This window comes from Carcharhinus amblyrhynchos, chromosome 27 (assembly GCF_965287045.1).
Source record: "Carcharhinus amblyrhynchos chromosome 27, sCarAmb.v2.hapA, whole genome shotgun sequence".
NCBI lineage: Eukaryota > Metazoa > Chordata > Chondrichthyes > Carcharhiniformes > Carcharhinidae > Carcharhinus > Carcharhinus amblyrhynchos.
The window spans coordinates 29722049-29742424 of NC_137350.1; the positions used below are offsets into that span (position 1 = coordinate 29722049).

Genomic DNA, 20376 nt, shown 5'->3' on the forward strand with positions numbered 1-20376 from the left:
CCTTTGACTAACCACTCTCACTATGCCTCTCAATTTTGTAGGCCTCTATTACGTCTCCCCTCAGTCTGTCTTTCCAGTGAAAACAATCCTAGTTTATTCAACCTCTCCTCATAGCCAACACCTTTGAGACCAGGCAACATCCTTGTGAACCTACTTTGCACTCTCTCCAAAGCTTCAACATCCTTCTAGTACTGTGGCGACCAGAACTGCAACACCCTGAATCCTAACATTTGTCTTCCAGATGCTGATGGGTCAAACCAAACACTACAGAAGTGTGAGTGAATCTGCCCATTTGTCACTAAAAGTGTTCCTCAGTATTGAATGCTAGTGTTGCATCATTGGAGACTTGGAACATCATTGTTTTGGATCTCAGGTGAGCAAGGCTGCATAGCTTTGTGTGTTTTGGTATATAATAAGATAACCTGAAGACATAAGACAGGAGCAAAGAGAAAGATACTCCAACGAATGTTAATGATAGAACACAATCCTGTTTGACCCCACTGCCCACCTCAAAATGCTGCCCCGTCATAACTAACCTTACCTATTGTTATTGTGGGAAGAGGAGATTATATCTGCAGTTTGTAAGCATAATCTTATGATTAGAGCTACATCATTGAGCAGAAAAGTCTGGAAACACTTCTTCAAAAGGTAGTAAAAATACATGGAATTGTTGCCATGAAAAGTTTTGGATTCAGGAGGTCAAAAGAAATCTTCATGACTCAGACAAACAGCAATTTTTCCCCCTAGATAAGGATACGGATCAGAAATGATCTAATTCAATTGTGGAATAGGCTCGACAGGCTGAATGACATACTGCTGTTTCTGTATCCCAACTACTGCTCGGTGATTCCACAGTGGACACCATCATAGCAGAATCAGATTCTGTTTTGACCTGTCAGCCATGTACTGCATTTCCAGCAGAGGGCAGCAGTTAGCCGCTGGAGGTGGCTAACTTTCCAGGTTTTTGTTCGTCTCTGCTACAGATAATACCAAGTTCAGCAGAACATCCCTGGGGATTACCACTGACCAGAAACTCAACTGGATCTCACCAGATAAACAGTGGCTACAAGAGCAGGTCAGAGGCGACTGCAGCTGACAAGGCAGGAGCGTAATGAAATATTCCTCATTTGCAGCTCCAACAACACTCAAAATTTGATACCATCCAGGACAAAACAACCCACTTGATTGGCACATCCACAAACATCCATTCCCCAGGAAAGCCTCTCATCCATCAACTCTGTCTACCCGCTGCCTTGGAAATATAGCCAGCATAATCAAGACCGCCCCCCAACTCCCCACACACTCTTTCCAGATGGAAGAAGGTGGAAGAAAGATACAAAAGTCTGAGGTCACATATCATCCGTCTCAAGAACAGCTTCTTCCCTGCTGCCATCAGACTTTTGAATGGATCTACTATATATTAAGCTGATCTATTTGTAACTATAACACTATATTCTGCATCCTCTCCCCTATGTACTCTGAATCTTAGAATTCCCACAATGCAGTAGGCCTTTTGGCCCATCAAGCCTGCACTGACAACAATCCCAACCCAGCTCCAATCCCCTAACCACATGTATTCAATGAGTTAATGTGCCTGATACTAATGGACAATTTAGCATGAACAATCCATCCAATCCACACATCTTTGGACTTATGAACGGTACACCTTGTGTGTATAGCGCACAAGAAACAATACGTTTCACTGTATCCCAATTCACGACAATAATAAATCAAATCCCTCCATTAAAGTTTATTTATTAGTCACAAGTAAGGCTTACATTGACACTATAACGAAGTTACTGTGAAATTCCCTTAGTCGCTACAGTTCGGCGCCTGTTCAGAACAATGTGCCTAACCAGCATTTCTTTGAGGGAGGAAACCCAAGCAGACACGGGGAGAATGTGTAAACTCCACACAGACAGTGACCCAAGCTGGGAATCAAACCTGGGTCTCTGGCACTGCGAAGCAGCAGTGCTAACCACTGTGCTGCCGTGCCACTCACCGATGCTCAGTAGCAGCAGTGTGCACTGCAGAAGTTCATCAAAAATCCTTAGGCAGCATCCTCCAAACCCACGACCACTTCCATCTACAAGAACAAGGGCAGCAGATACGTGGGAATGCCACCATCTGCAAGTTTCCCTCCAAGCACTCACCGTCCTGACTTGGAAATATATTGCCGTTCTTTTGCAGTTGCTGGGTCAAAATCCTGGATTTCCCTCCCTAACGGCATTTGTGGTTCAACCCACAGCACTTGGACTGCAGCAATTCAAGGCAGCAGGTGGCTCACCACCACTTTCTCAAGGGCAACTAAAGATGGGCAATAAATGCTGGCCAGCCAGCGACACCCACGTCCCACAAATGAATATTAAAAATGCAGGAAACTGTGCCAGACATCTGGTGTGCATGGGTCACTAGATGGTACCTTTAAACAGCTAAGCATTGGCAAAGCTAATCCATTTCTAGCATGTTTATGGTGTAACTTACGTGGTTTGCTCAGCAACAATATTCAACACATGGCAAGTTCCTGGGCTCAGAACTGTGTTGTGAAAAGGAAATGGCAGGTTTAAATTGGAGAGCAGACAGAGATTAATCAGCAGCCAAGTTACCCTAAGGTACCCTTTATAGCTAGAATAAAAGCAGATGTTGGAAATCTGAAATAAAAACTCGGCAGGTCCGGCAACACCTGTGGACAGAGAAACAGAGCTGAATAAAGTTGTATTGGATTCAAAAGGTTAACTGTGTTTCTCTCTTCACAGATGCTGCCAGACTTGCTGAGTTGAGTATTTTGATTTCGTTTGCACTCAAAGTGGGCTGAGGAGCCCAGACTAGGGGCAGCAGCAGGGGAAGGGGGATTGGCTGTACTTATTAAAACAAAACTAACTGGGAATACAAACACGGAATTGACCCACAAAACCTGAAAAACTGGACTTTGACAATGGGTGAATCAAACTTCAGTCTAAGAACTTTCATGTGTTTTCTTCCCACACTTTATTAAACTGTGTCCACCAAATGGCAACAAAAATATTGATTACAAATCTCCATTTCTAAGAAGATTAAAAACTAGCCATCACAGTGTTCTGGGGTCTAGATTAGTCACACAACTGATATGTGAAATTTACAAATACATTTCAATCTTTGTAAGGCAAAAAAAACAAAAACAAATTCATTACATTTAAATGCAACCTTTTGGAAAGTTTACACTCTGCAATACTCGACATATTTCTTTTGAACTAGAAAATGTCTGTTATAAAGGAATAATTACACACTTATTAGTCAGCCTTTAACATATAAACAACCTGTCTAAAGCAGCCTAACAGGTACAGGCTAGACAGACCCCAGGGGTAGCAGACACATTAATCCAGGTTAACAGCATCAATGTTTAGGTCTGTAAACAACAAAGAAACATACAGGCCTGTGGCCTGGTAAATACCAATTTTAACCTCCGCAGCCTTCTGGGAAGCAATGGCATGTAGCAGAATGGATAAAGTAATACTACAATTCACTACTCATAATCCCCAATAGCTCACTAAACTCACATCAATAATTTCACAGTCTTGACCTTAAAAAGCAGGTTGAGAAACCAATGAAATGTTCAACACCTGGACCTGGCTTGCAATGTTACTCTGCTCGCGTTTCTATTTTTTTTGTACCAATGGTCACATTGCCACAAACCAACAAGTCAAGGATATCCCCAAGTAAAGTGCTCTTGTTACAGCATGAATGCTTAATATGGATGAGTTGATGCACAAGAGATGTAATCACATGGTCACGTTGGCTCTATCCTGTACAGCGAACGCAGAATGCATTATTTATAGAACAGATCAAGGTTTCAGGCTGGTATTGTAATTACAATTGGGATAAAAAGTCATCCTTCTCTCAGTGGTGGCAGATGGTATTAACAAACTGAAATACAATCCGATTTGCAGTAGCGTAAACCAAATGCATTTCACCCAGCTTGTACTCAACCTCACATTTCCCTGCATGAGAAAACATGCTTTTTCTTTGAAGCATTAATCTCAATGGAGGCAACAGGTTTTTGATTACTGCTGACGACTGACTGAGGTACGCTTGCAGAGCGACTTGACCTGGGTGGAGGGGTATTGAGGAGGAATTGTTTTTTTTTAAAAAAGGAAAAAGCAAGATTAAGCAAAACCAGAGAAATCATTTCTCTGAACTAATACTCTACACATAGAAGCACCTTAAAAGCCAGGCTGAAACCTAGACTGTATGTACATTGCTTATGGCTACATCTTTCCTCACTCCCTGTTAAAGACAAAATCAGTTGACTGGTCAACTATGCGCTGCACTGAAGACATTTTTGGATCATATATTGATAAATACACACTATTAGAAACAGAAAGTCAAGACCAGAGCAGATTGACCAACAATTCAGTCAATATTAATCAAAATCAAGGTTCAGTGGTTAGGAGATTATTGCTGTACCTTTTTGGAACTAAATCGCACTTGATCCCACAGGACTCGTATTCAAAAAGCAGGCCCTGATGGAATTGACTGCTAGTTTGCTGCAATGTTACCATTCAAACCGTTAATGGAAACAGCCCAAGAACCAGAACTCAAGAACAGGTGCGAGAAAAGCACTCAAGGAGGCAAACGTGCTCCCTGCCTGCTGCCTGGTTGAGGTCCGGCAAGTCCTGACGCCAGAGTTAAGGACGGCCGTGAACTTTAGCAACGTCGGCAACTCCACTGAGCCACCAGGACGGCCAGCACCCCCAGCAGAGGACTCTGATTGACGGTCGAGTTCTGCTCACTTCTACATGGATTCATTTTCTTTCAAATTCACAGAGAAATATTTCTCCCAGCGCTAAGCTTCATTCCTTTCTTTCAGCTTCTCAATTCGGCTGTCCTGAAAAAATAAACGGCAGAACTTCAAAACTCAACAAACTGGAGCCACTAATTATTTTATCACAAGTTAAATAAATGCCACAATGGTATTCTTATTAAGTTTCAATGAAAGGCATTTGATTATTTTGAACACATGCATTCTAGGACAATACAAACAACCTCAAGGTCTTTAGGCTAGGGAGAAGGAAAATCACCCTGGGCTTCTGATCCTGTTCGCTGTTCATTGATCATTCCTGGAAATTACACGTGCATCTCACGTCATGATCATAGAACAGAACCCCGACAGTGCAGGAGACGGCTCCAACTCTCTGATGAAGAATCTTACATGGGCCAGATCCCTGTAACTCCACACATTAAGCCTGCTAATCTCCCTAATTTATTCATCTTCGAACATCAAGGGGCAATTTAGCATGGCCGTTCCACCTAATCTGCACATATTTGGACTGTGGGAGGAAACCAGATCACCCAGAGGGGACCCATGGGGAGAACGTGCAAACTCCACAATCAAAGTGGAATCAACTCGGGTCCCTCGCTCTGTGAGGCAGCAATGCTAACCACTGTGCCACCCCAATATGTAAATTCAGTTGCTTTGTCCTCTACAGTGAATCAGTCTGTCAAGAGCTACTTTGGTGAGTTATTTAAGAGGGCTGTGGGGCTATTTTTCAACATCTATCAATACATCTGGGATAGCTTCTGTGACATGTGTCTGATGTCCAATTTTCCACCCAAGTTATCAGGAGTCACAGCAAGTGTTAACCAGACTCTTTGTCACATGAAAGGAACAGTGATGGATGAAGGAGAGCAAGTTATTCACTGTGACGGTAGCAGAGAAAAACTTGATGCTTGAAGTCCACATGAGTAACCTGGCTAAATTTCCCACTTTTCAATCCAAACAAAGGACAGTCAGAATGTCCTCACTGTCTGGTACTGAAGGAGAACGGGAGAACTTCCTGGACTATATACCTCAGATCAAATGGTGCATTGATACACTGAGTCATACAGAAGACTTTAATGTAGCTTTGTTTAAAAGATACTCCTATTCAGAACTCAACTTTTATACATAAATCCTTTAACAAAAACACAAAATCACTTGCACACATTATAAATCAGATTTATAAATTAAGTGAAAGAGAGACAGATGGAAGAGAAGGTTGGAGAAAGAGACGGAGGGAAAGAGACAGTGAAAGAAAAGGCTAACCACCTAACACACGAACAGTACTGGTTGCTTGGAGAACACAACAGAGGGAACAGAATGAGAAGTGAAAGAGTGAATCCTTGGCAAGAGTGGAGGAGCGATTGATGAAGGGAATTTAAAAGGGAATATTTTTAGCAAAAGAGAGAGTAACATTAGATATTAGTAGAGATTGGTGATACAAGGATTTATACAAGTTATCTTTACATCAACATGGTATTTTGCAGCTTCAGATGGTGTTGTACCTAAGCTGCATGGAAACCAGATGACGGATGTATCAAGTACCTCAGGTGGCGGTGGTTTAACAGTAACAGGCTGCGATTGTCTCCGTGGAGGTGATGGTTTAGGCAGTGCCTGCTGCTGTACAGTGTTGTAGTACGTGACTCCACCAAAGACCTGAGACTGGGCCTGACCACACATAATACATGGTTAATACTTCCGAAATTCCTTATTTCCAATGACAATTAGGATGCGCAACAAACATGAAATATTTTTCTACGGTACTTTCCTCAGTAGACTATCATTGTTTGTGGTGGGTGATTTAATGCATCATAATAGCTCACAAGGTACAATAAAAGCTTCAAAATTAACATTAAGTTAATGCAGAGAGCAAATAAACACAAAGGCAACTTAGGTCAGTGTAATGAATTGTGAACTATGCTACTTTTGCACAAGCGGGAAGCCTGTACAGAAGGCAAGAAAGCTTTGGTCACCTATTTTTAACCATTGTTGCATCTACAAATTTGGAGTAGACCATTCAGCCTCTTGAGCCTGCCCTGCCATTCAATAAAATCACAGCTAATCTGGTTAGAGCCCGAATTCCATTTTCCTTCCTACCCCCATATCCATTACGAATCTAACACCACCTTAAAAATATTTAATGACCCCGTCTCCACTGCTCTCTGGGAAAGAGAGTTCCAGACACTCAACCCTCAGAGAAAAAAAATTCTAATCTCAAACAATTCTCCTGATCACTGTCCTAAATGGGAGACCCTTCATTTTTAAAATGTGCTCCCAAGTTCTAGTCTTTCCACAAAAGGGAATATCCTTTCAGCATCAACCCTGTCAAGCCCCCTCAGGATCTTATGTTTCAACAAGACTGTATCTCATTCTGCTAAACTCCAGTGGATACAGGCCGAACCTGTCCAGCCTTTCCCCATAAGAAAACTCCCTCATTCCAGGAATCAGTCCTGTACCTTCTCTGAACTGCTTCTAACACAATTATATTCCTTCGTAAATAAGGAGGCCAAAGGAGTTCTTCTGCATTATTCACTGAAAGTAAGCACACAAGTAGAGCAGGAAGTAAAGAAGACAAATGGTATGTTGGCCTTCATAGCAAGAGGATTTGAGTACAGGAATGGGAATGTTTTGCTGCAATTGTCTTGGGCGTTGGTGAGGCCACACCTGGAATACTATGTTCAGTTTTGGTGTCCTTATCTGAGGTATGATGCCCTTGCTTTAGAGGGGAGTACAGTGAAGGTTTACTAGGCTGATTTCTGGGATGGCAGGTCTGTTATATGAGCAGAGACCAAGTCAGTTAGGATTATATTCGCTGGAGTTTAGAAGAGGGGAGATCTCAAAGGGTTAGCCAGGGTAGATCGAGAAAGAGTGTTCCTAACGGTGGGGGAATCCAGAACTAGGGGTCATAGTTTGAGGGTAAGTGATAAACCTTTTTGAACTGAGATGAGGAAAAATTTCTTCAGCCAGAGAGTGGTGAATCTGTGGAATTCACTACCACAGAATGTAGCTAAGACCAAAACTGTCTGATTTCAAGAAGAAATTAGATATAGCTCTAGGGGCTAAAGGGATCAAGGGATATGTGGGGAAGAGGGAATCAGGATATTGAACTTGATGATCAGCTATGATCAAAATGAATGGCGGAACAGACTCAAAGGGCCGAACGGCCTACACCTGCTTCTATAAAACTGTCTGTAGCACTCCAAACATGGTCTCACTGATACCCAACACAGCTGCAGCAAAACATCCCTAATTTTTATAATCCATTTCCCTTTGCAATAAACAAGAACATTCAATTTCCCTTCTGAATCATTTGCTGCACTTGCTACTAACTTTGTGATGCACTGGCCAGAGCTCCCTCTGTACCTCAGAGTTCTGCAATCTCTCACCATTAACAATGCTTTTTTTAAAATTCTTCCTGCCGAAGTGGACAAGTTCACATTTTCTCATATCATACCATCATCTGCCCACATGTTTAACCCCATCTATATTCCCTTACTTACCAATCTTCCCTACTTCCCCACCATTGGGCAACATGGTGGCTCAGTGGTTAGCATTGCTGCCTCTCAGCTCCAGGGATCCAGGTTTGATTCCCGGCTTGGGTCACTGTCTACGTGCAGTTTGCATATTCTTGCCACGTCTGCGTGGGTTTTCTCCGGGTGCTCCGGTCTCCTCACACAATCCAAAATGTGAAGGTTAGGTTGATTGGCCACGCTAAATTGCCTCTTAGTGTCCCAGGATGCATATGTTAGAGGGATTAGCAGGGTTATGGGGATAGGGTCTGGGTGGAATTGTTGATGCAGATTTGATGGGCCGAATGGTCTCCTTTTGCACTGCAGGGATTCTATGATTCCCATCATTATGTCATCAGCAACTTTAGTCCCACACATTCAGCCCCATCATCCAAGTCATTAATATTGATTTTCATGTTAAGCTGGCCTGTAGTTTTTTGCTTTTTGTCTCTCTCCCATCTCGAATAGAGAGGACCGACATTTACTATTTTCCAATCTGATAAGTCCTTTCCAGAATCTCAGGAATTTTGGAAAATTAAAACTACTGCATCTATTCCTCTGCAGCTACTTTTGCAAGATCCTAGGGGACTTGTCAGACTTCAGTTCTTGCAGAACCATAGAATCTCAGCAGTGCAGGAGAAGGCCACTGAGCCCATCAAACCTTCACCAACTACTACCCCACACAGACTCTATCCCTGTAAGCCCACGTACTTACTCTGCTACAGGGTCAATTTAGCACAGCCAGTCAACATCTTTGGACTATGGGAGGAAACCAGAGCAACTGGAGCAACCCCATGCAGACAACAGGGAGAATGTGCAAACTTCACACAGACCCGAGGCTGGAACTGAACCTTGGCGCTGCGGTGTAGTAACGCTAACCACTGTCCACCCACAAGAATATTCCACCTGCTGCATAATAACTTCCTCAGTGCCCTTTTCTTGTAATTGTTTTAAGTTCCACCTTCCTTATCACCTCTTATTTCTGGGATATTATTTGTATCCTTGACAGCGCAGACATGCAAAATATCTGCTTGATTTATCTGCCACTTCCTTATATTCCATTATTAATTCCCCAGGTTGACTCTGTAGAGGATCAACATTCACTTTACATATTCCTTTCCTTTTCAAATATCAATAGAATCTCTTACTATCTGTTTTTATATTTCTAACTAGCTTTCCCTTGAACTCACTCCCTCAATTTTAAGTCAGTCTTTGCTGTTTTTTATACTCTGTCCCATCTTCTAACCTGCCACTAATCTTTGCAGAATGGAATATCTTTTTATTTGACATCATTTTTAACTCCCTTAGTTTGCTACGGATGGTACGTCCTTCCCCTGGAGTCTTTTTCTCACTGGAATGTATCTTTGCTCAGGGTAACCAAAAATCTCCTTCAACATCTGCCACTGCATCTCTTTGACTTATGCCGTAACCCATTTTCCCATGAGGGAGTGTAAATGCATTTTCTGAGGAATTATAACAGTCTAAAAGACAAAACATTTGCATTTGTGCAGGATCTTAATCTGTACCACAAGATGCACAAAATGGATTACATCCATGATATGCAACCACCAAAAAATAGTGGTAACTATGCTATTTGCTTGTGATCCAGTCTGATTTGCTCTTCGCCCCCCTGAAAATTCTGAAATTGCAGTGAACACTTAAAACAAAAGTGGCAAACATTTTTGTTTTTTTTAAAAGTTGCTTTTGTTCCAAATGTCCCCATGGCAAAACTTTCCACATCGATAAATCAAAGGATCATATACTCTGACCTATAAACTCCAACGTATTGACCTTTTCCCTGTTGGCATCCTCACCTGAGTCGTTGGATAAATATGAGGTGGCAGGCCTCCAGTTGTGTACGGATAACTGGGGTTTCCATAGTTCATCATTCCAGGTGTGAAGAAGGGAGGGGGCAGCACCTGAGGTGGAGGCGGTTGTCCGGCTGGCATTTGGACTTGTGGAGCGTAGAGACCAGGGTTGGTCAGGTGGCCAGGTGACTGATGGTGATTAAAACCTGGAACTGACAAATCATTAGCAATTAGCCAGAGGGATAAGCTGAAGATAATTCACAAAGATACCAAAGGATGATCCACAAACATGGTTACAAAAAAAAAGCTATGGGATGGGGTGCTGTAAAAAGAGAAGTTTTTAAAAAAAAACACAAGGAGCCACAAAAATTTATAGGTACAAAGAACAAAAAAAGGATTTTTAAAAATTGTTCAATGAAAAAAAAATGTTCAACTGACGATGGCGAGACTTTAAGTAGTCAAAACAGTCTATCTTTACAGATTATCAATTAAGATTCTTCCCCCTTTCCCTACCAAGAACATTTGAATGCTAGTCAATCTTTTATTCTTGTTTCAAAAGAGTAAGCTACCTGGGTGAGGAAGGTGCATATCTGGCTGGACAATCATGCCTTGGGGTGGTAGAGGAGTTGGGCTTTCATTGTGGGTATATATTGGTCCTTGAAATTGTACTGTAAACAAAATCTACAGTTAAATTATGCAGACAGGTCACAGCATCGACAGCAGAGCATTGAGAAACTGCTTAGCTATACTCATTCAAATAAACTGCTGTACAGTTAATTGTTCCAAAAAGTTGCATTAATTTAGTATATCAATCCTTCAGAATCTGCTTTTCATGTTTACCACTACTTAAACAATGATTGTGAACAAAATAACTATCATCAACTTATTCACAAGTCCAATAAGTAGCTCCCAAGAAATCTCTACAAATGGTTCAATTTATATCGACTACCCTTCAGTTCCTCTCCTATTTGATGTACATAGAATATATGTGGTTAGCATGAATATATGGAGGCACCAGTTGCCCCACCAGCTGCAGGTGACTCCAGGCGACCCCCCCCCTCCCCCCACAAAGACACAAGTGACTCCAGTTGCCCCCACCGAGCCGCGAGTGACTCCAGTCACCGACCCCACCCCCGCCCAGTGGTGAATCATTGCAAAACAGACATGGAATCGTTTTTCAAAAGACAGTTTTTTTTTCAATCCATTAGCAAAATATTCTAAGACTAACAGTAAACCTTACTTCCATTAAGTTTTGAGGATCTAAGCGCTGGTTTTTGACTGCTCTCATGTTACTGGGTCAAATTATGAAATTCAGAAGAAATCTTACGAGAATAATCTCAGCAGATATTTTGTGACCCTAACATTCTAAGCTAATATTAAACTGAGTTTGCTATTGGAAGACCAGGTCACACGACAAAATTAGCAACAAATCCCTTTACGTGGATCATAATAGTGTCCTTCCATGAGGCCGATGTGCATAGGTGCAGGGGCTGGAGCTGGAGCCGGTCCCAGGGCTGGTGCAGGTGCAGGTGCAGGTGGAGCAGGAGGAGGAGGTGGAGGTGGCGCTTCGGGGACTGGTCGTTGCCGTTGAGATGAGTAACGCTTTGCCCGTCTTCCTTGGCTACCCTGTAACACATCCAACCATTTTAATTCAAACACTCCTCACAGGAAAATCAACAATTCCGCAGGGACAAAATGCACTTCCTTCTTCCACCAAACAAATCATGGTGCCACCCCCTCACTTTTTCCACCCGTAATAGTCTGTTTCACCCTTTCCTTGGTACCATCATCCTAGAAACACTGTTTACTCATTATGGATATTAGCTTGCTTGTTTAGTTGCTAACAAGACAAAGTTGCTCAAGTGCTTTGGGGCATTTCCAAAGTGCTAATGTTTCTAACAATCACACATTAGCAAGCAGCTCTCGAGCCATAGGACCTAGGTTAATTAAATCTATATTTTATTAAACTGCCACACGTCGAATGGTTTTCTCAGAACATGGTGGAGAAACTCAGCAGGTCTAATAGAGCTGGAGAGAGAATAGAACCAATGTATTCTTTCTCTACAGATGCTGTCAAAACTGCTGAGTTTCTCCAGCATTTTCTGTTTTTGTTTCAGATTCCAGCATCTGCAGTATTTTTGTTTTTACCGAGAATGTTTTGCTTCCTCGTTCATGAGATGTGGGCATCGCTGGCTAGGTCAGCATTTGCTGCCCTTTCCCAATTCAAGTTGGTGGTAATCTGTCTTCTTGAACCGCTGCAGTTCCTCCAGGGTAGGTTTTAAAAAAAATTCTGTCATGGGATTTAGGTGTTGATGGCAAGACCACTATTTGTTACCCTGCTCTAATTGCCCTTGAACAGAGTGGCTTGCTTGGCCATTTCAGGGAACACGTCAGGATCAATACATTGTGGTGGAGCTGGAGTCATGTGCAAGCTGGATCAGCCAAGGACAGCAGATTTATTTCCCTAATGGGCATTAGGGAACCAGGTGGGTTTTTATAACAATGGATGATAGTCACAGTCATCTTGATTCCAGATTTAAATTCCACCGGCTACTATGGTGGGATTTGAATCACCTCCCCAGAGCATTTGCCTGGACCAGCTTACCTGTCCAGTGAAATTACCACTACACCACCATCTCACAGAGGTACACCTACAGCACTGTTAGGGAAGGAGTTCTAGCATTTTGACTCCTTTAGAACACTTCTAAAGATTGCATCTGCCATTTACTCACAACAATCGTTGCTCATAAATTTGGAATGTCTGACTCTGTCACTCTGGAGTTTAAAATAAATACTTGAGCAAATGGCTTCCAGGAAAAATATTTGAAAAACAATACAGGTCACATACTAACAGTTACAATGATTTTACACATAAACATTCAATCATCATGGCACAACTGAATTATTATTTTCTAAAATTTAGACTAATTGAAAGCAACCTCAGTTCAGCTTACCATTTCTTCCACCCGGTTATACTGGGCAGGAGCAGCACCAATGTGTAATGAATTAGGAATTCCTGGAAGAAACACAGCGGTCAATTCCTATCTCCTATACAGTGCTGAATGATTAACTTATCAATTAATAATATTTTCAGTGGTATAATTTTATTTTAAAAAATAGCATTTAAAGAAAGAACTGTCATCATCAATATTCTAGACACGAACAAAACTTGGAACTAATAATTCAAGACCTCACTGGTTCCACTCCTGATTGATTTCTGTTTCCACACAGCCCTCAACATCACCCAGATAGCAATCAATTGCCATTTCTCTCCCTCTGATAATTTTCAATACATTTTGAATTCTTATTGCACCGACCCAATTTTGGCAAAATTACACATTTTCTAATGTTGATAGCATGGTTTTGAAGCACTTCCTGCACTGCACCCCACAGTATTTGGTGCATTTGTCCAACATAAGGGGCGGCGCACTGCTGCCTCGCAGCGTCAGAGACCCAGGTTTGATTTCCGACTTGGGTCACTGTCTGTGCTGAGTCTGCACGTTCCCCCCATGTCTGCGTAGGTTTCCTCTGGGTGCTCCGCTGTCCTCCCACAGTCCAAAGACGTGTGGGTTAAGCTGATTGGTCATGCTAGATTGCCCCTTTGTCACAGGATGCGTAGGTTAGAGGGATTAGCAGACTAACTATGTGGGGATGATGCGGATAGGGCCTAGGTGGGATTGTTGTCAGCGCAGACTTGATGGGCTGAATGGCCTCCTTCTGCATAGTATGATTTCTATGCAAAATAAAAATGAATGGCTAGACATTAGGAAGGACAGAGGAACAGGGTGATTTAGGGTTGCTTGTCCACAGATCCCTGAAGTTGACAGGCCAAGTCAATAGGGTAATTAACAAGGTGGCATACAGGACACATTCTTTATCAGTTGTGACACAGATTATAAGAGCAGGGATGTTATGTTGCAGCTGTACAAAGCTTTTGGTTAGGCCACAGTTGGAGTATGGTGTGCCGTTCCAATTGCCTCACTATATGATGTGATTGTACTGGAGAGGATATTGACCATGATGTTGCCTGGCATGGGCATTTGAGCTATGAAGACAGACTGGATAGGCTCTGGTTGATTTCTTTAGAGCAGATAAGGCGTGGGGGGTTTGATTGAGGTAAGGTCACAAGAAGTACGGTCAGGGTGGATAGGAAGCAGCTGTTCCCTTTAATTGAAAGGTCAATAACGAGAGACGAGGGGCAAGTTGTTTATGGGAGATCTGAGGAAAAGATTTTTCACACAGGGAGGTGGGAGCCTGGAACGCACTGCCTGGGAAGAGGCAGGAAACCTCACAACCTTTCAAAAGTGTTTGGCACTTGAAATAACATTCAAGGCCATGGGCCAAGTGTTGGAAAGTGGGATTAACATACATTTAGTGTAGTTTTGCCACGATGGGCCTCTTTGGTACTGTAGAACTATGATATCACGGCTGCTGCTGCAAATCACATTCAATAAAGATTAAAGTTTTTAAAGTTTAAGTTTATTTGTTAGTGTCACAAGTAGGCTTACATTAACATTGCAATGAAGTTACTAAGAAAATCCCCAGTAAGTCAGATTACTTGTCAGAACTAAGGGAGATTTATACTTATTTAAAATATTGTCTTTAAGTACTTATTCTTAAATAAATGAATAAAACATTCAGCCAGGCTAACCAAAGTAGGTGCCAGATTAACAGAGGTGGCTTTTACCTTTATAGCTTAGCAACAAGACCAGTCTATGATCATGAAATGTTGGGTCATATTCCACCCTATGCTATATGTAGCCTCTACAGCCATTAATATATATTATTCCTCAATGTGGAACAGCAGATTGCTTTTCTGTTCATGAGTATTGGATCGCCAGTTGTTACTGTTAACAGTTATCATCATATTGCTTTGCTGTGTGCAAATTAGCTTCTGTGGCTCCTATATTGTAATAATGGGAGCACTTTAAAGGCTGTGAAACACCTCAGGCTGCTCCAGGAGTGTTTTTGAGGACAATGCATAATAAGGACCTTGAAGAGGGGTTGTAGGAATGAGTAAAAGGTGAAACACTCAGAAGAGGAAGACGTGTCAGGGGAGCGAGGTGATAAGATCTGGAGATAAAAGTCAAACAAAACCCTGGCCACCACATCACAATAGGGGACATCCAGAATTTTCCCATTTTCAAGAAAAAAAAATCAGCTCTTCTCAACACGAAATAGTTTTAAAAAAATGCTAATCCCTCTCCCAAATGAAGAACACTCACAATTGGAATGTTATGATATTGACAGAAGCCACTTCAAATAGGTCAAGAGGAAAATCAAACAGAACTTACCGCGGAGTTCTCGTGGTTGTACATACTGCGGTTGACTACTTGGCGTCCAGTTTTTCCCTGATAAATTAATCTGGGTTATCTCACGCTCTAAGCCAGTCAGAGTGGGGTCTCCTGGTGGAGTCTCCCAGGAGCCTGCCTTTGGTACTGGAGGAGGGGCAGACTGAACAGGGATCGGTTGAGCTGGAGCCACCAAACTTGGCACAGAAATGTCCTCCGCTGCCAGCGGTTTTCCGACCTCAGGGACCTTGTTCCTGGTCCTACGGATACGAGAATAGGATTTCTTTTCGATCATCTTTTCCTGTACCTGCGGCACAGCCTCAGCAGGGAGGGACTGATTTTGTAAGGGAGCATCCTCTCTTGCCACACCATTATTCTTCACTGACGGTATGTTGTCTGTCACAATCACACTCTCCCTCAGATGACCCTGCTCAACACTCTTCACATCCATTTTATTTTCACCAATAGATAATTCTCCTGAAGAGTGGTAGCTTTTTGAATGGTTTACTTCAGCCGGTTTCATATTATTACGGTCTTCATTATAAGCAGCATTTTTGGAGTAGCTTTTTGCTGGGGATCTCCGTTCAGGGCCTCCCATTCTTCGGTTAAAAGTTCTTGTAGAAGGAACACTACTGCCAAGTTTCCGCACGTAAGGCCTTAGTGGCGGTTCATCCATCCAATCAGGGTCTCGATTTTGAGGACTTCTAAACCTTTTAAAAAAGAAACAGAATTACACCCATCGTTCAAGATGACAATAAGCTCATATTTAAGTTATGTATGTTACTACCAATTGCAGCCAACTAGTGAAGGCAGGCTTATTCTCCCATCTACTCTGGTCACTGATGAACTAACACAAACCATCAAGTGCTTACATTAACAATGCAGAAGCCTTGGATATGCATAGCATGCAATGATTATACTTGCTCCCATTCACACCATCTATGACATAACGAAGACTACCTCTATTTGCTTGTTCAGTCTCCTTTCTTGGTCAGCAAGGTAAGATTAGTTATTTACTGATGAGAACTCTGAGGTCCGGGGAGGTGGCGGTATAGTGGTATGGTCACTGGTAATCCGGAGATCCAGAGCAAGATCTGGGAACCTGAGTTCAAATCCCACCATGGCAGAGAGTGAAATTCGAATGCTATAAAATTCTGGAATTAAAAACCCATCTGGTTCACTGATGTCCTCTAGGGAAATCTGCTGTCCTTACTCGGTCTGGCCTACGTATGATTTCAGATCCACAGCACACAGCAATGTGATTTATTCTCAAATGCCCTCTGAACAGAGGGCAGTTAGGAACAGGCAATAAATGCTGTCCCAGCCGGCAATGCCCACATCCTGTAAATTAATTTTTGTAAATCTCCAAATGAAATTCTGAGCGCCTCACTGAGGATTTTGCTGTCTTGGAGATATGTTGTCCCAAGAAATTTTTATTCTCAAATTCTTCAAAATCAAAAATTAATCTGTCTTCCATTACAATTTGCCTGTTTCTACATCCAAGGCAGGTGGGGTTTCTCAGTCACCTCAGAAATCAGCGACCTGTTCATCTCCCCATTACCAGCTTTCAGGCATTTAGGAATCCATCACCCAACGTTGGCAGGCTGTAGGAATTGGCTCTTACAGCCCAAGAACAAATGCTGACCAAGTGCAGTCCTCCTTTCTGGTGCTACTGAAGCCCAGATAGCTCATCTCATCAGAGACGGGCACCAGATACTTCCAAAGTCATCCCAGCCATGGCAGTTCCTCTCAGCTTACCAAACCAGAGATCTCCCACCCAGCATTATAGTAGTTTAGTTGCCATTTCCTTAATGTTACCAAGCCCCCACAAACTTCACAATGGTGTAAAAGCTCCAGCTGTCCCTTCTACAGTTGTGGGCTAGAGGGTTATAAGAACGTAAGAACAAGGAGCAGGAGTAGGCCTTCTGGCCCCTGATGCCTGCTCCGCCATTCAATAAGATCATGGCTGATCTTTTCGTGGACTCTGCTCCACTTACCTGCCCGCTCACCATAACCTTTGGTTCCTTTATTGTTTCAAAATTTATCTATTCTTGCCTTAAAAACATTCAATGAGGTAGCCTTAACTGCTTCACTGGGCAGGGAATTCCGCAGATTCACAACTGTGTGTGTGACAAAGTTCCTCCTCAACTCAACCCTAAATCTGCTTCCCCTTATTTTCAGGCCAAGCCCCCTGGTTCTAGATTCACCCGCTGGTGAAAACAACTTCCCTCCTTCTATCTTATCAATTCCCTTCACAATGTTATGTTTCTATAAACTCTCCTCTTATTCCTCTGAACTCTAATAGCCCCAGTCTACTCATGGGGCTATGCATGGGGTTATGGGGGAAGGCAGTAAGGGAATGGCGGTTAAGGGGAGAAGAAAGTTATGTTTATACATAAAACTGAATTGAAATCAGTGTGCTTTGAGAAAAAGGAATGAGGGATTAAAGCTACACTGATTCCATCAATGCACTGAAAAGCTCACTGATTCCTGAAATGCCGCAAACCTTGGCTTTCTTATCCTTCGCGGCCTTATTTCATCTGGATTCCTGTCCGATCGGATGTCATAACCATACAGGGAAATAAGTTCATCTCGGGATTTAGGTGCTTGTTCATCTTCTTGGAATTTATCGTGCACCCATCGCCCTTCATCTTTCCAGAGCTTCCGTTGGCGAACTTTGGGTCTGTAAATAGGGGAAAAAAAACTCAATACTGACGACTTCAAAACAAATCAGGGTTTCCACAACTACACCCGTTAATATCGAAGAAGAAACAGACCAGCATGAATGCATACAGAGAACAACCCACACAACCTCTGTGCATCGTGATGTAAGGTGAACATACTACAGGATTGAATCTTAAATCTTGATTCCACGGCAGGGTTTGCTGGCTCTCAAATAACAGTTAATTAAACACAATGTGTGGGAAGCCTTCACTGGGCTACCACTGCCAAAATTAAATGCAAATGTTTTCAACTACAAACATATATGGAGACAACCTAAGCTCGGGAATACCTTAGAATATAAACAAGCACTGACTTACCAGACCTTGCGTCACCTTTATTGAGGTATCAATGAAAAATATGGAAAAGCTTAATGTCTTTAGTGACAGGAACACCATTCAAATCTTTGGAATGGCAGTGGGCAGGAGAGAGGGGGAGCGACAGGAGGGGAGAGTGGGAAGGAGAGAATAACAAATTTTTGTAGAGCAAGATAGACTGGCACCAGCCTGCCTTGTTCTCCATTTTGTTTCTGCACTTTTCTTATTAAAATTGAGCCATTGTCACAGTAAATAAAATGGGTGAAAATATCTGCACTTCCCGTGTACAACGCAATTTAGTGAAATGCTTCAATTGTGCAATTAGAATGAGTGATAAATCAATTGTCCTGGATAATAGCCATGTTTTGTTTGACATTGGTTAGGTCCAAAGTAAGAAGCCAAGATGATGTTTCATTGAACCCATGCTGGCAAATGTTAAATGTAAATATATTTAAATATTAACAACAATATGTTTGAACAGTTAATTTCTACTGATTACAGATCAAACACAAAATAAGACCATAAGATGCAGAAGTAGGCAATTCAGCCTATCCAGTCTGCTCCATATTCAATGAGATCATAACTGATCTGTTGTGATAATCCTCAGATTCACTTTCTCACCTTATCCCCATAACCCTTGATCACTTACTGATTACGAATCTGTCTCTCTGAACCTTGGACATTCTCTATGACCCAGCCTCTACAATAAGGAATTCCACAGATTCACTGCCCGCAGAGAAGACATTCATCCTCATCTTTGTCTTAAGTGAGTGACCCCTTACTGAGATTATGCCCTCTAGTGCTAGACTCTTGCACAAGGGGAAACAACCACTCAGCAACTACCCTGTCAAGCCCCATGAGAAACTTGTGTCTAAAAATAGATACAAGAAAGCAGTTTAAAATTAAAACTAAAACTTGTGTCTCAGTGGTAGCACTGAATTTCATGACGCTGGTTTCAAGCCCAAGTTCAAGTTGGTTGCTGAGTTTCCTCATTACAACATGTGCACATACTTCAAAGTTGCAAGTGCTTTGAAGACATCTGGTGGTCGTGAAATGCTATGTCTGTCTCTTTTATTAACAATATCACTACAGGGCTTGGATGATTGCTAATGTTGCCAACTAAATATGCCAACCAGAATTCAAAATATTCTTGCATGTCCATTATTCCCAAGAACTGAAATGGCCCTATAAGTCATAAATTACATCTTCGGACTGTAACACGGGTGCATTTGCCCTGTTCCTGACCTCTTTGAAACCGCTGACATAGTCAACCATACCATGCTCCTCTGATAACTAGCCCACGATTTACATTTCAACGGGATTGCCATCGTCGCTTTCATTCTTAACAAGAAAGGTATCTTCATCAATGGATTCTCTCCCTGCCCATTATCCCTTGGATCTATTCTTGGCTCCTCTCTCATTTCTTTCTGCCTGCTGGTATCATGCAACACCTTGGGGGTAATGCATTCTCCTCATGAATGGCCCCCCTCACTCAAAGTGATTTGGCTACCTATGCTTTTCTATGCATTCCCTGACGATATCCAACTCAATCCCTTGGAGGCCTGTGATCTCATTTGACATCTAACGTAGGATGATCACCAATTTCCTCCCAAAAAATGTGGGAAAAAAAAACCCCGTTGTCTATGGCCTCCATCACAAGCTGTTGATCTATGTCACAGATTTCAGCTCCTTCCCCAAGCACCAACAGTTTGAACCAAGCTGTTTGCAGCCTCATTGCCCTATTCAATTCCAGTAAGACTCACAACACCAAGTTAAGTCCAACAGGTTTATTTGGAATCACTAGCTTTCAGAGAGCTGCTCCTTCATCAGATGAGTCACTGGTGACTCAATGAAGGAGCAGCACTCCAAAAGCTTGAGATTCCAAATTAACCTGCTGGACTTTAACCTGGTGTTGACAGACATCTTACTGTGCCC

The 20376-nt window shown here is 42.3% G+C and overlaps 1 protein-coding gene across 2 annotated transcripts in view; it reads right to left on the reverse strand.

The window, feature by feature from the left end:
- Positions 1-2953: 2953 nt before the first annotated feature.
- Positions 2954-20376, reverse strand: part of casc3 (casc3 exon junction complex subunit) — a 28649-nt gene continuing 11226 nt past the window's right edge. Inside the window, exons 6-13 of one of the 2 annotated variants that reach the window (XM_080213406.1) lie at positions 17910-18086; positions 15407-16113; positions 13067-13128; positions 11552-11738; positions 10682-10780; positions 10119-10324; positions 6341-6463; positions 2954-4864 (exon numbers count right to left, since the gene is read on the reverse strand). In XM_080213406.1, the coding sequence (XP_080069532.1) occupies positions 4823-4864; positions 6341-6463; positions 10119-10324; positions 10682-10780; positions 11552-11738; positions 13067-13128; positions 15407-16113; positions 17910-18086 (1603 nt within the window). In that variant the 3' untranslated portion in view covers positions 2954-4822. Of the gene's footprint in view, positions 4865-6300; positions 6464-10118; positions 10325-10681; positions 10781-11551; positions 11739-13066; positions 13129-15406; positions 16114-17909; positions 18087-20376 lie in introns of both variants that reach the window. The other variant, XM_080213405.1, reaches the window with a different exon arrangement.